The sequence below is a fragment of the Heterodontus francisci genome, unplaced genomic scaffold, assembly GCF_036365525.1.
Source record: "Heterodontus francisci isolate sHetFra1 unplaced genomic scaffold, sHetFra1.hap1 HAP1_SCAFFOLD_890, whole genome shotgun sequence".
In the NCBI taxonomy this organism is placed as follows: domain Eukaryota; kingdom Metazoa; phylum Chordata; class Chondrichthyes; order Heterodontiformes; family Heterodontidae; genus Heterodontus; species Heterodontus francisci.
In genome coordinates, this window is record NW_027142207.1 from 259,428 (window position 1) to 275,100 (window position 15,673).

The 15,673-nt window shown below is 49.8% G+C and overlaps 1 protein-coding gene across 1 annotated transcript in view; it reads left to right on the forward strand.

Annotated features, from left to right (window-relative positions):
- The first annotated feature begins 1,325 nt into the window (after positions 1 to 1,325).
- dcaf8 (DDB1 and CUL4 associated factor 8) overlaps positions 1,326 to 15,673 on the forward strand; it is a 22,371-nt gene continuing 8,023 nt past the window's right edge. The window contains 7 exon segments of the mRNA XM_068028397.1: positions 1,326 to 1,357; positions 2,351 to 2,374; positions 4,976 to 5,064; positions 5,597 to 6,321; positions 14,393 to 14,411; positions 14,414 to 14,532; positions 15,224 to 15,360. Of these exon segments, the coding sequence (XP_067884498.1) occupies positions 5,016 to 5,064; positions 5,597 to 6,321; positions 14,393 to 14,411; positions 14,414 to 14,532; positions 15,224 to 15,360 (1,049 nt within the window). The 5' untranslated portion in view covers positions 1,326 to 1,357; positions 2,351 to 2,374; positions 4,976 to 5,015.

Here is a 15,673-nt window from a genome sequence, read left to right on the forward strand (position 1 = left end):
GGACAGAGGTAAGTTCATAAGTGTTGAGCTGTTTGTTCTGTTCTCTTTGCTCTATGTGCATTGAGCCTTCAATAGACCCCTCTCAGTGTTTGAGGCTTGGGGACTGGATAACTGGAATGGTTACTGAGTTGTTTGCTGTCGGTTGTGTGCTCTGTGGTCCCAGTTGTCTTCCCCTGCCCTCTCTTTACCACCCACCCTATCCCATTGCACAGGAAGAGGAGGAGGCCATTTCAATCCCTCTTGTTTCTAACATTGGGAACAGGAAGGGCCATTTAGGCTCCCTAGTTTGTAACATTAGGAACAGGAACAATATTTATTTAGGTGGCACCTTTGACCAAAGAGGGAGGTTTTAAGGAGCATTTTAAAGGAGGGAGAGAGAGAGATATGGAGAGTTTTAGGGAGGGAATAGCACAATTTAGGTGCCAAGGCAGCTGAAGGTACGCTGCCAATGTTGGAGTGACGCCAATCGGGGGGATGCGCAAGAAGCTGGAGTTGGAGGTGTGCAGAGTTCACAGAAGAGGTCGTTCGGCTCCTTGAAGCCGTTAGGAGGGCAAAAGGCCTCCAGAGCAAATTGGCATTTGTTCATTTTTTTCCCGAATGCTGTATGCAAATGGGGGTTCCCAGACAAAATTAAGCGGAGAGAATGTTAAAATTGGAGTGGGTAAAAGTGCATTGCAGCAAAGTCAATCCTTGGAGCTCCTCTTGTTCGAAGGAACGAATATTTTCCAGCCAAGGGGAGAATCAAAGATGGCGGCTTCCCGGTGGACGGGAAGTGATGTCAACCTGCAAGTGGTCTATTTGCTCCTGCGTCTTGCTACAGTATTTTATTCCTGAACGCGTGTGACCACCGTCGTGAAGTTTAAGGTGAAGGATTGAAAAATAACTCATGTATATGGTGTACGTTGTTGAGCGGGAGTGTCAACAAATAAAGTGTTGGAGGTGTTTGTGCCAATAAAGTTGATTGACAGGCAGCAAGGGGGGAGGGGGGGGGCAGGAAAGATGGCGGCGCCTACTTGCCCTGATCAAAGATGGCGGCGCCTACTTGGCCTGATCAAAGATGGCGGCGCCTACTTGGCCTGATCAAAGATGGCGGCGCCTACGTGCCCTGATCAAAGATGGCGGCGCCAGTACCAGGAAGTGACCTCACCCACCGTCCAGGCAACAACTAAAAGTTGAACGACTATGAAAATACGACTTTCAGAATATAATTACAGTTTAAAAAAACAATCGGGCACGATAGGTGCGGTTTATTACGATTATAAAGCGGAGAAATGTTTTTTAAATATGTGAGGCTGTGGGGGAAGGCAAGATGGCGACCGGAAGCCGTGGCGACCGTTGGGGAGACGAACGTCTCGAGGTTTCTTTCCCCCACCGGTCTCGCCGGGCGGATCTTTTATATTTATTTATATATATATATATATCTGCTCGGAGCTGGAAGCGGTTTGATTTTTTTTTTTCGTTTTGCTTTTAATTGCGAAGTTTTAAGTATTTGGGATGTGCCGGAAGTGACGGCGGGAGGCAGCCATCTTGGTGCGGGGCGCTTGCCCCGCGCCGCCCCCCCCACCTCCGCTGTCACTCAACTTTATTGGCAGCTGGGGCGGACAATGTCCTGTCGGGGGGAGGAGGAGGAGGAAGCCCCAAAACCAAGATGGCGGCGGAGGGAAGAGGCACAACAACAACAACAACAAGAGAAGCTGCTGCTGGCCAGTCCTGAGGGCCTCCCCACCTTCCAGAAAGCAAACAAAACATTTTATAAAAGAAAAAAAATATATATCTAATATAGATACCCAAGCCTGATAGAAAGAGTGAGGGTGCTGGAGGGGGTGGGGGAGGGGAGAGCTGAGGGTATAATGGGGCAACATCTACTCTAACCGGGTGAGGAAGGGTAAGTTCTGCCATTGGTCCCCGCAATGCCTTCGCGGCCTGGCGGCGTGTGGCATGGATGGGGAGGGGGGCTGGATGCTTGGCGCTCCCAACCTTTCGCAGGAGGCCGGGCACCGTAGCTCCCTCTGTCGTCCGGGGGAGCGCCGCCAGGGGAGGGCGGTTGGCGGGGTCGTGCTTTTTTGGGCCCCCCGCGAGTCTTCGTCCGTCGGGAAACGGTGTTGCCCGGTTTTGGGGGGGGGGGGGGGTGCGGCTAAACTGTGACGGTCGGTGTCGCCGGTTGGCGCTGCGTCTCTCGTCTGTCCCGCGCACTCTTAGAGTTCGCTCTGTTCAGAGGGCGAGGCGCGTCCGGGAGCCGGTGAACGCTGACTGTTCTGTTTTGCTGCATGAGGTGAGCCCTTGTGCTGTCTCGTTGCCCCCATCCTTCGCCTCCGTTAGTAACTGCAATGTTTTTTTTTACCTTTCGCAGGGAAAGGAATCTGCTCGGAAGCAGGTAAATCTGATCACCTTCAGCGCGTGTTGCTTAACCGCCTACTTGCAGGACCTGTCAAGTTACTTTTTTTACTTTAAGAGAACAGCGGAGTTGCTGGATTTTTTTTTTTTTTTAAATTCTGGTTGGGAGTTGCTTTGCGGTGGATTTACAAATCGAGAAATAGAAAATGGAAGAAAGTTTCTGCGAGCACTTTACCGGCCATCATTTGGGCCTCTGCTGGACAATTCTGGATACCAGGCTTTTTAACAAAGATGTCGAGAGGCTGCAGAGGACGTTTGACCAGGAGGAGGGGATGTCACTTATCAATCTGCCTTGGGAGTGTTTGATGGGGACAGTGTAGAGGGAGCTTTACTCTGTATCTAACCCCCGTACTGTACCTGTCCTGGGAGTGTTTGATGGGGGAACAGTGTAGAGGGAGCTTTACTCTGTATCTAACCCCCGTACTGTACCTGTCCTGGGAGTGTTTGATGAGGACAGTGTAGAGGGAGCTTTACTCTGTATCTAACCCCCGTACTGTACTTGTCCTGGGAGTGTTTGATGGGGACAGTGTAGAGGGAGCTTTACTCTGTATCTAACCCCCGTACTGTACCTGTCCTGGGAGTGTTTGATGGGGACAGTGTAGAGGGAGCTTTACTCTGTATCTAACCCCCGTACTGTACCTGTCCTGGGAGTGTTTGATGGGGACAGTGTAGCGGGAGCATGAAATTTATCCCCATGTGTTCTTGCCCTCTAGGTATGAAGGCAGAATTCTGTCAGCCCTGTTTGATTATTTTCTGTACTTGTTAACAAGGATTTGGCAGTCTCTGTACTGAATTCTCAAGGCACTTTGGTTCTCCCGCTGTTTGGAGCTTTTCAGCCTTTAGAAAGGGTCCCTGTTCTGTTATTTCTCGGGATAACAATGTTTATTAAATCCCTCTGCAGCAATTGGAGAATGTTGACTGCAGTATTGCAAATTGTGTTGAGGCCTAAGATGTTTGAAATGTCTTGTGAAAACTTTATGAATGATTTTGTAATGGGCTGTATTTTCTTACCCTGAATTTACATCAGCTGTGTTTTCTAATACTGTAAGTGTGTGAATCGATTCTCTAAAAGTTCCTGGAGTGAGAGGGCTGATATTCTGTGGAGATCAGTAGAATGAGATGCGATCTGATTGAAATGTATAAAATCCTCCGAGGGTTTGACAGCGTAGATACTGGGAGGCTATTTCCACCCCCCCCCCCCCTTACTGGACAAGTGGCAGATGGAGTTTAATACTGACAAGTGTGAGGTGATGTATTTTGACAGAAGGGGTAGGGAGAGGCAATATCGAGTTAATGGTCCAGTTCTAAAGAGTGTGCAGGGACCGAGGGACCTGGGGGTGTATGTGCATCGATCTTTGAAGGTAGCAGGACATATTGAGAGAGTGGTTAGTAAAGCAGACGGGATCTTGGGCTTCATAAATAGAGGCATTGAGTACAAAAGTAGGGAAGTTATGCTGAACCTTTTATAAAGCTCTATCTAAGGCCCCTAGTGCAGTATTGTGTCCAGTTCGGGTCACCACTCTTTAGGAAGGATGTGAGGGTGCAGAGATTTACCAGAATGGTTCCTGGGATGAGGGATTTTAGTTACTGTTAGGTTGGAGAAGCTGGGGTTGTTCTCCTTGGAGCAGAGGAGATTGAGGGAAATTTGACAGGTGTACAAGATTATGACTAGTTTACATAAGTTAGACAAGGAATCACTGTTCTCATTAGCTGATGGTACAAGGATTAGGGGGCACAGATTGAAGGTTTTGGGAAGGAGATGTGAGGAGTAACTTTTTTCCAGAGCGAGTGATAATGACCTGGAACTTGCTGCCCACGAGGGTGGTAGAAGCAAAGAAAATTAATAATTTCAAAAGGGAATTGGGTGGGCACTTGAGGGAAATAAACTTGCAGGACTACAGGGTTTGGGGGGGGGGTGGGGTTTGGGGACTGGCATTGATTGGATTGATCTATGATGAGATGCTGAGAATAAGGGGTTGGCTGTTTTGGACTGGGATGAGGAGGGTGATGAATCTTTGGAATTCTCTACCCCAGAGGGCTGTGGATGCTCAGTATCTTTTTTTGAAGGAACTTTGACATTCTGTAAATCTAAAAACAAGTCTTTCAGGGCCAGAGAGGCTGTTCAGTGGTAACTAATGAATATGGTCCGCTGTTTCGAAACCCAGTGACGCCTTATTTGGCAAGGTGATACCATTTCAAGGGTTTTTACGGCGTAATCACATACCCGGTAAAGTCGTCTTCAGATCAGTGATTTCTAATTGCTGGGGAGGGTGGTGTCTCAACAGCGCACCCTATGGGGGAAGTGTAGAATTGCAGGCAGCATCTTTGTTTCCCAGGTTTATCTCCGCGTAGACGGACTCCAGAGGTTGCTGTCGGCTTGAGCTGAGGCCTGGTGGCGAGTGCTGTCACTGCGATTGGAATGTTTCGGCTAGCGTCAAGTACTTTTAAAAAATGATTCAGTGCAGTCAGTGGGGCTGAATGGCCTCCTCCTGTTCCTGTGTAACAGGCTCGTGAGGTGGGTGCTGAGCGGCCTCATCCTGTTCCTGTGTCGTCCTCATTCTGTTCTCTCTTTGACATTCAGGCTCTGGCAAACGGTGGATCGTCTTGAGACAGTTGGCAAGATGGGGGACAGGGGCGATGAGTTGGACCTGAAGCCTGACTTCAGGAACGGTAGGTGATTGCCGCTCCCTGCGTTACCGGCCGTCCGGTGCTCCCATCACCGTCTCCGGCAGCCCCGTCCCTTTTCTGTCGTTTCCTCTGTCCTGTCTTCAGCCCAGTTGCAGACCTTCTCCCCCCCCCCCCCTCACTCTCCTAACTTGCCCAAGGCCTGCCACGTCGCGAACGGTTCCCAATTCTGATGACAAGTTCTCGACCCAGGAGGCTGACTGTTTCTCCTGTCGCAGGCCGGGCCGAGCGTGCCCCGGCTTTCTCTTGGTTTTTGGCCGCGATTTTAAAGTTCTCGCCTTTTTAAAATTTGCAAATGCCTCCGTGGGCCCTCGTCGCCCGTTGTTCAGCAGGTTGTCCCTCTCGCCTCGGAAGTCCGAATGTTGCAGGTTCGAGTCTGCCTCCAGGGACTCGAGCGCAGAATCTAGGCCGAGGGAGCGTGGCGCCGTCAATTTAACCTTTGTGTTTCTCTCTCCTTTTTTTTTTCTTTCCCGCCCCCCTCCCCCACCACCACCACCGACCCCTGACCTCTCTGCAGGCAGCCTGTCCAGTAGCCCTGAGGACACCGAAGAGGCCCGCGAGACCTCGTCTGGCATCGAGGTGGAAGCGTCAGATTTGAGCCTCAGCCTGAGCCTGACGGGGGACGAGCATATGGCGGAGGATGAGGAGGAGGGAGGCCGTCGGAGAGGCGTCGGGGACGGCAGCAGGCGCGGGACGGACAAGGAGAGCTCGGACGAGCGGGATTCGGACTCGCTGGATGACACGGGCACCTACTCCATTGTGGACGAGGACGAGGAGGAGGAGGAGGATGAGGAGGAGGAGGAGGCAGAGGAGAGCAAGATGGAGGATAGCAGCCAGGAGACGCCCCGCCGGCGCCGCCGGGGGCCCAAGAGGGCAAGCCAGCCCGCGCATGAGCGTGACTCGTCGGAGGAGGAGGCGGCACTGGAGCGCTGGGTCCACTCGGAGGTGGCCGCCCTGCCCCCGCCCAACTGGTGCGCCGCCCCGGCCCTGGGCGGCCGGGAGATCGGCCGGGACCCCCGTGCCTTCATGTACCGGGCGTGCGGCGCCCGCACCTTTGTGGAGCGCATGCGCCTGCAGCACAGCCTGGAGCGTCACGCCGGCTGCGTCAACACGCTGCACTTCAACCGCCGCGGAACCTGGCTCGCCAGCGGCAGTGATGACCTCAAGGTGGTCATCTGGGACTGGGCCCGGCGAAAGCCCGCCCTCGAGTTTGACAGCGGGCACAAGAGCAATGTCTTTCAGGTGAGCTGTTTCTGGTGCTGGCTGTTCTGACCTCCCACCAGGTGGTGGCGGCACTGCAGAGTCGCAGTCTAAGCTCAGCAGGGTAAGGACCACTCACTGTAACTGTACAGAGTCAGTGTTTATTCAGCAGGGTAAGGATCACTCACTGTGTAACTGTACAGAGTCAGTGTTTATTCAGCAGGGTAAGGATCACTCACTGTGTAACTGTACAGAGTCAGTGTTTATTCAGCAGGGTAAGGATCACTCACTGTGTAACTGTACAGAGTCAGTGCTTATTCAGCAGGGTAAGGAACACTCACTGTAACTGTACAGAGTCAGTGCTTATTCAGCAGGGTAAGGATCACTCACTGTGTAACTGTACAGAGTCAGTGTTTATTCAGCAGGGTAAGGAACACTCACTGTGTAACTGTACAGAGTCAGTGCTTATTCAGCAGGGTAAGGATCGCTCACTGCGTAACTGTACGGAGTCAGTGTTTATTCAGCAGGGTAAGGAACACTCACTGTGTAACTGTACGGAGTCAGTGTTTATTCAGCAGGGTAAGGATCGCTCACTGTGTAACTGTACAGAGTCAGTGTTTATTCAGCAGGGTAAGGATCGCTCGCTGTGTAACTACAGAGTAATTTATTTAGTTTATTTATTTTATTTATTTATTTAGAGATACAGCACTGAAGCAGGCCCTTCGGCCCACCAAGTCTGTGCCGACCATCAACCACCCATTATCCTAGTAGTATAATCCCATATTCTCTACCACATCCCCACAATTCTCCTACCACCTACCTACACTGGGGGCAATTTACAATGGTCAATTAACCAATCAACCTGCAAGTCTTTGGCTGTGGGAGGAAACCGGAGCACCCGGTGGAAACCCACGCGGTCACAGGGAGAACTTGCAAACTCCACACAGGCAGTACCCAGAATCGAACCCGGGTCGCTGGAGCTGTGAGGCTGCGGTGCTAACCACTGCAAGTCAGTGTTTATCTGACAATAACAATTGCATTTACATAGTGCCTTTAATAAAACAGGATCCCACATTAAAAGACAGATCAAGCCACTTCAGGGGATATTAGGAACAGGTGACCAAATCCTTCTTCAAAGATGGAGATTTTAAGGAGCATGCTAAAGGAGGAGAGAGAGAGAGGTGGAGAGGTTTAGGGAGGGAATTCCAGAACTTGGGGCCCAGGCAGCTGAAGCTACGGCCGCCAATAGTGGAGTGATGGAAATCCGGGAATGTTCAAGAGTCCTTAATTGGAGGAGCGCAGAGATCTCGGAGGGTTCTAGGGGCTGGAAGAATGTACAGAGACGGAGGTTTGATGGGGTCTGGGGAGGTTACAGAGACAGAGAGAGTTGTACGGCCTGGAGGAAGTTGGAGATAAGGTTGTAGGGGCTGGAGGAGGTTACAGAGGTAGGGAGGGTTGTTCACTTTGGCAGGAAGAATCAAAAAAGCAGAGTATTCCTTAAATGCAGGACGACTGCAGAGCTCAAAGGTGCAGAGGGATCTAGGTATTCTAGTGCATGAGTCACCAAAAGTTAGTATGCAGGTACAGCAAGTAATAAAGAAGGCTAATGGAATGCTTTCCTTTTACGAGAGGAATTGAAAATATGGGCGGCGCAGTGGTTAGCACCGCAGCCTCACAGCTCCAGCGACCCGGGTTCAATTCTGGGTACTGCCTGTGTGGAGTTTGCAAGTTCTCCCTGTGTCTGCGTGGGTTTCCTCCGGGTGCTCCGGTTTCCTCCCACAGCCAAAGACTTGCAGGTTGATAGGTAAATTGGCCATTATAAATTGCCCCTAGTATAGGTAGGTGGTAGGGCAATAGAAGGACAGGTGGGGATGTGGTAGGAATATGGGATATAAACTGGGAAAAGCAGATTGGCAATAGTAGCCTGGAAGATCAGAATTCTTTCGAGATAGTTTCTCAGAGCAGCACATTCTGGAACCAACCAGAGAGCAGGTTATATTAGACTTGGTTTTGTGTAATGTGCCAGGATTAATTAATGACCTCAGAGTAAAGGCATCTCTAGGTAGCAGTGATCACAATATGATTGAATTTTACATCCAGTTTGAAAGAGAAGAGTGGGTCTAAGACTAGTATTTTAAATTTAAATAAGGACAGCCGTGTGGGCATGAAAGCTGAGCTAGCAGAAGTGAACTGGGTTACTAGGCTAGGAGATAGATCATTAGAGAAGCAGTGGCAGACATTTAAGGGGATATTTCAGAATACTCAATAAATATATTCCTACTATAAAGAAAAACTCTTACGGGAGGAGCCACCATCCGTGGTTTCCTAAAGTTAAGGAAAGCATTAAACTTGAGGAAAAAGCATATATTTGTGCAAAGATGAGTGGCAGGTCAGATGATTGGTCAGAACGTAAAGAATGGCAGAGAATGACTAAAAGGTTCATCGGGAGAAAGAAATTGGAGTATGAGAGGAAGCTAGCTAGAAATGTAAAAACAGATAGCCAGAGTTACTACAGGTATTTAAAAAGGAAAAGACTATGTGTAGTGAGTGTTGGTCCTCTAGGGGTGAGAATAGGGATTTAATAGTAGTTAGTAAGGAAATGGCGGATGAAATGAACAAATATTTTGCTTCTGTCTTCACGATAGAGGATACAAAAAACATTCCAGTAATAGCTGTAAATCAGGAGGTGGAAGGAAGAGAGGAACTTGGTGAAATTACAATCACCAGGGAAGCGGTACTGACCAAACTGATGGAGCTGTGGGCTGATAAGTCTCCGGGTCCTGATGGGCTTCATCCCAGGGTCTTAAAAGAGGTGGCTAATGAGGTAGTAGAGGCGTTGGTGTTAATTTTTCAAAATGTTCTGGATTCTGGAAAGGTTCCATCAGACTGGAAAGTAGCAAATATAACCCCTCTATTAAAGAAGGTGGGGGGAGGCAGAAAACCGGTAACTATAGGCCAGTTAGCTTGACATCTGCCGTGGGGAAGGTGTTAGAATCGATCATTAAGGAGGCTATAGCTGGGCACTTAGGAAAAACTCAAGCTAATCCGGAATAGTCGGCAGTGTTTTGTGAAAGGGAAATCGTGTTTAACCAATTTATTGGAGTTCTTTGAAGGGGTAACATGCGCTGTGGATAAAGGGCAGCCCGTTGACCTACCGTACTTGGATTTCCAGAAGGCATTTGACAAGGTGCCACATAAAAGGTTATTGTGCAAAGTAGGCACTCATACTGTAGGGGGTAACATATTAGCATGGATAGCAGATTGGCTGGCTGGCAACAGAGTGTGCATAAATGGGTCCTTTTCTGAGTGGCAGGATGTGACGAGTGGAGTCACACAGGGGTCTGTGCTGGGGCCTGAACTTTATACAATTTATATCAATGACCTACATGAGGGAGCGATGGCATGGTAGCTAAATTTGCAGGTGACGCAAAGATAAGTAGGAAAGTATGTTATGAGGAGTCAGAGTTATATAGCACAGAAACAGGCCCTTCGGCCCATCGTGTCCACGCCGGCCGTCAAGCCTATCTATTCTAATCACATTTACCAGCACTTGGCCCGTAGCCTTGTATGCTATGGCGTTTCAAGTGCTCATCTAAATACTTCTTAAATGTTGTGAGGGTTCCTGCCTCTACCCGCCTCTTCAGGCAGTGTGTTCCAGATTCCAACCACTCTCTGGGTGAAGAAAAATTTCCTCAAATCCCCTCTAAACCTCCTGTTCCTTACCTTAAATCTATGCCCCCTGGTTATTGACCCCTCCGCTAAGGGAAAAAGTTTCTTCCTATCTACCCTATCTATGGCCCTCATAAGTTTGTATACCTCAATCAGGTCCCCCCTCAGCCTTCTCTGCTCTAAGGAAAACAACCCTAGTCTATCCAGTCTCTCTTCATAGCTGAAATGCTCCAGCCCAGGCAACATCCTGGTGAATCTCCTCTTTACCCTCTCCAGTGCAATCACATCCTTCCTATAGTGTGGTGACCAGAACTGCACACATTACTCCAGCTGTGGCCTAACTAGTGTTTTATACAGCTCCATCATAGCCTCCCTGCTCTTATATTCTGTGCCTCTGCTAATAAAGGCAAGTATCCCATATGCCTTCCTAACCACCTTATCTACCTGTGTTGCTGCCTTCAGTGATCTATGGACAAGTACACCAAGGTCTCTCTGACCTTCTGTACTTCCTATGGTCCTACCATCCATTGTATATTCCCTTGCCTTGTTAGTCCTCCAAAATGCATCACCTCACACTTCTCAGGATTAAATTCCATTTTCCACTGCTCCGCCCATCTGACCAGCCCATCTATATCGTCCTGTAATCTAAGGCTTTCCTCCTCACTATTTATGACACCACCAATTTTCGTGTCCTCTGCAAACTTACTGATCGTACCTCCTATATTCACGTCTAAATCATTAATGTACACTACAAACAGCAAGGGTTCCAGCACCGATCCCTGTGGTACACCACTGGTCACAGGCTTCCACTCGCAAAAACAACCCTCGACCATCACCCTCTGCCTCTTGCCACTAAGCCAATTTGGATCCAATTTGTCAAAGTGCCCTGGATCCCATGGGCTCTTACCTTCTTAACCAATCTCCCATGCGGGACCTTATCAAAAGCCTTATTGAAGTCCATGTAGACTACATCAACTGCTTTACCCTCATCATCACATCTAGTCACCTCCTAAAAAATTCAATCAAGTTTGCTAGACACAATCTCCCCCTGACAAAGCCATGCTGACTATCCCTGATTAATCCCTGCTTCTCCAAGTGGAGATTAATCCTGTCCCTCAGAATTTTTTCCAATAGTTTCCGTACCACTGATGTTAGACTCACATAAGGAGGTTGCAGACCGATATAGATAGGTTGAGGGAGTGGGCAAAGATCTGGCAGATGGAGTATAATGTGGGAAAATGTGAATTTGTTCACTTTGGCAGGAAGAGTAAAAAAAGCAGAGTATTACTTAAACGGAGAATGACTGTAGAATTCCGAGGTGCAGAGGGATCTAGTTGTCCTAGTGCATGAGTCACAAAACGTTAGTATGCAGGCACAGCAAGTGATAAAGAAGGCTAATGGAATGCTATCCTTTATTACGAGAGGAATTGAAAATAAAAGTAAGGATGTTATGCTTCAGTTATACAGGGCATTGGTGAGACCACATCTTGAATACTGTGTGCAGTTTTGGTCTCCTTTATTTAAGGAAGGATATAAATGCATTGGAGGCGGTTCAGAGGAGGTTTACTAGACTAATAACCTGGAATGAGCAGGTTGTCTTATGAGGAAAGGTTGGACAGACTGGGTTTGTTTTCACTAGAGTTTAGAGCGAGGGGAGACTTGATTGAAGTTTATAAGATCCTGACCGGTCTTGACAAGGTGGATGTGGAATGGATGCTTCCTCTTGTGGGTGAGTCCACAACTGGGGAGCAATGTTTTAAAATTAGGAGTCACCCTTTTAGGACTTACGAGGATAAATCTTTTCCTGAGGGTTTTACGACTTTGGGTCTCTGCCTCAGAAGGTGGTGGAGGTGGGGTCATTGAATATTTTTAAGGCAGAGGTAGGTAGATTCCTGTTAGCCAGGGAATCAAAGAGTAGATGGGAGTGTGGAATTCGAGACAGAAACACATCAGCCATGATCTTGTTGAATGGCGGAGGTGGCTCGAGGGGCTGAATGGCCTACTCTGTTCCTAATTCATATGTCAGGGCTGTAGGAGATTACAGCGATAGGGAGGGTTGTAGGAGCTGGAGGAGATTAGAGATAGGGAGGGTTGTAGGGGCTGGAGGAGATTACAGAGATGGGGAGGGTTGTAGGGGCTGGAGGAGGTTACAGAGATAGGGAAGGTTGTAGGGGCTGGAGGAGGTTACAGAGATGGGGAGGGTTGTAGGGGCTGGAGGAGGTTACAGAGATGGGGAGGTTGTAGGGGCTGGAGGAGGTTACAGAGATGGGGAGGGTTGTAGGGGCTGGAGGAGGTTACAGAGATGGGGAGCGTTGTACGGGCTAGAGGAGGTTAGAGGGGCGAGGCCATGGAGAGATTTTGGGACATGGTGGAGCATTTTAAAATCAAGGCCTGGAGGCAGTGTTGGTCAGTGAGCACAGGGATGATGGGGGAACCGGGCTTGGTGTGTGTTTGGGCACAGAGGACAGGAGAGTTTTGGATGTCCTCCAGATTCGAGCATGTGGGAGACCAGCCAGGGAGTCGGCTGGAATAGTCAAGTCTGGAGGTCACGAAGGAATGAATGCGGGTTTCAGCAGCAGAAGACGGGCAGAGTGAAGCAATGTTTGGGGGGGTGGAAATGAGCAACCTTAGTCATGGTGTGGGTATGTGGTGGGAAGCTCATCTCGGGGTCAAATGTGACAGCAAAATTGCAGAGAGTCTGATTTAGTGTCTCAGTTGCCAGGGAGAGGGATGGAGTCGGTAGCTTGGAATGGAGTTTGGAGCGGGGACTGAAAATAATGGCTTCAGTTTTCCAAATATTTAATGGGAGTAATATTACTGCTCATCCTGTACTGGATTTTAGACAAGCAGACTGATAATTTACACAGTCGAGAGAGGTGGTGGTGCGGTAGACTAGGTGTTATCAGTATACTTGTGGAAACTAACGCTGTGTTTTTGGATGATGTGGCTGAGGGGCAGCATGTAGATGAGAAATAGGAGGGAGCTAAGGATTGATCCTTGGGAGACACCAGAGGTAACGGAGTGGGAACAGGAGGTGAAGCCATTGCAAGTGGTTCTCTGGCTGTGATTATCACAGATAGGAACGGAACCAGGTGAGAGCAGTCCCACCAGCTGGACGACAAGTGGAGAGGTGTTGGAGGAGGATAGTGTGGTCAACCACGTCAATGGCTGCAGACAGGTCGAGAAGGACGAGGAGGGAAGGTTTACCTTTGTCACAGTCACATCGGATGTCATTTGTCACTTTGAGAGCGGTTTCTGTACTGTGGCAGGGGCGGAAACGTGGTGTTCCGGGAAAGTTGGGAGCGGGTTTGGGAGGTGACAACATGTTCAAGTTTTTGGAGAAGTGGCGGTAGTTTGCAAGGTCGAAGGGATTAAGGGTTAGTTTTGCTGAGAGGAGTGATAAGGGCAGATTTGAATGAGCAAGGAATAATACCGAGGGAGAGAACTGCCCACAGTATTCAGTGTATGGGTTACTCACGGTTTAACTGGACAGCGTCCGTGTTTATTCAGCAGGATAAGGATCACTCACTGTGTAACTGTACAGAGTCAGTGTTTATTCAGCAGGGTAAGGATCACTCACTGTGTAACTGTACAGAGTCAGTGTTTATTCAGCAGGGTAAGGATCACTCACTGTGTAACTGTACAGAGTCAGTGTTTATTCAGCAGGGTAAGGATCACTCACTGTGTAACTGTACAGAGTCAGTGTTTATTCAGCAGGGTAAGGATCACTCACTGTGTAACTGTACAGAGTCAGTGTTTATTCAGCAGGGTAAGGATCACTCACTGTGTAACTGTACAGAGTCAGTGTTTATTCAGCAGGGTAAGGATCACTCACTGTGTAACTGTACAGAGTCGGTGTTTATTCAGGGTAAGGATCACTCACTGTAACTGTGCAGAGTCAGTGTTTATTCAGCAGGGTAAGGATTGCTCACTGTGTAACTGTACAGAGTCGGTGTTTATTCAGGGTAAGGATCACTCACTGTAACTGTGCAGAGTCAGTGTTTATTCAGCAGGGTAAGGATCGCTCACTGTGTAACTGTACAGAGTCGGTGTTTATTCAGGGTAAGGATCACTCACTAACTGTACAGAGTCAGTGTTTATTCAGCAGGGTAAGGATCGCTCACTGTGTAACTGTACAGAGTCGGTGTTTATTCAGGGTAAGGATCACTCACTGTAACTGTGCAGAGTCAGTGTTTATTCAGCAGGGTAAGGATCACTCACTGTGTAACTGTACAGAGTCAGTGTTTATTCAGCAGGGTAAGGATCGCTCACTGTGTAACTGTGCAGTCAGTGTTTATTCAGGGTAAGGATTACTCACTGTGTAACTGTACAGAGTCAGTGTTTATTCAGCAGGGTAAGGATGACACTCTAAGTGTGCGATTGACTGATATCTCTTCTCCTCCTCTCTCCCCGCCCGCTCTCCCGCTTTCTCTCCACACTCCAGGCCAAGTTCCTGCCGAACAGCGGGACTCGACGCTGGCCATGTGTGCCCGTGACGGTCAGATCCGCATCGCTGAACTCTCTGCCACCGAGTGTTGCAAGTCCACGAAGCGGGTGGCCCAGCACAAAGGCTCTGCTCACAAGGTAGGTGCTGTGTCTCGGGGGCTGGTTCCTGCTTTCTCCTTGGGGCGGAGGGGAGGTCTGACAGAGTTAGACAAGGAGACACTGTTCACGCACTGACAAAAGATACAAGGACTTAGGGACACCGCTTTAAGGTTTTGGGCAAGAGATGTAGCGGGATGTGAGGAAGAACGTTTTTACACAGCGAGTGATAATGAGCTGGAACTCACTGCCCATGGGGGTGGTGGAAACCGAGACCATCAATGATTTCAAAGGAAACTGGATGGGGACCTGAGGGAAATAAACTTGCAGGGTTACCGGAATTGAGCAGGGGAGTGGGACTGACTGGATTGCTGTGCGGCGAGCTAGCATGGACTCAAAGGGCTGAATAGCTGCTTCCTGTGCCGTAAAGGACACTCCTTCCTTCATTCCCTCCTGCCCTCCACCGCGCCTCCCCCCCCCCCCCTCCCCTGCACTTGTCCAGGTTGACAATTTTTGTGGGCTATTCGGCCATGTGAGGCATTGTGGCCCAATTTCTCCCTCCCACCCAATTGGCTGCTCAGTCCTTATGGCCTGAGGTAGAATTCGAGGGAGGGATGGTGAATGGGAGCTACCAGGCAGGGTTGGGCCTAAGGGAGAGGGTCAGCACTCTAAGGGACTGAGCGGTAGCAGCCCTGACCCCCTGTCACCAACTTGTCTCCCCTTGTTTTTCCAGCTGGCGCTGGAGCCTGACTCTCCCTGTACTTTCCTGTCCGCTGGCGAAGATGCCGTGGTTTATGCCATTGACTTGCGTCAGGAACGACCAGCTTCGTGAGTACTGTAACTGCAAGCAGGGAGGAGGAAGGGTGAAGAGTCAGTGCTGAGGGAGTGCCGCGCTGTCGGAGGGTCAGTGCTGAGGGAGCGCCGCGCTGTCGGAGGGTCAGTGCTGAGGGAGCGCCGCGCTGTCGGAGGGTCAGTGCTGAGGGAGCGCCGCGCTGTCGGAGGGTCAGTGCTGAGGGAGCGCCGCGCTGTCGGAGGGTCAGTGCTGAGGGAGCGCCGCGCTGTCGGAGGGTCAGTGCTGAGGGAGCGCCGCGCTGTCGGAGGGTCAGTGCTGAGGGAGCGCCGCGCTGTCGGAGGGTCAGTGCTGAGGAGCGCCGCGCTGTCGGAGGGTCAGTGCTGAGGGAGA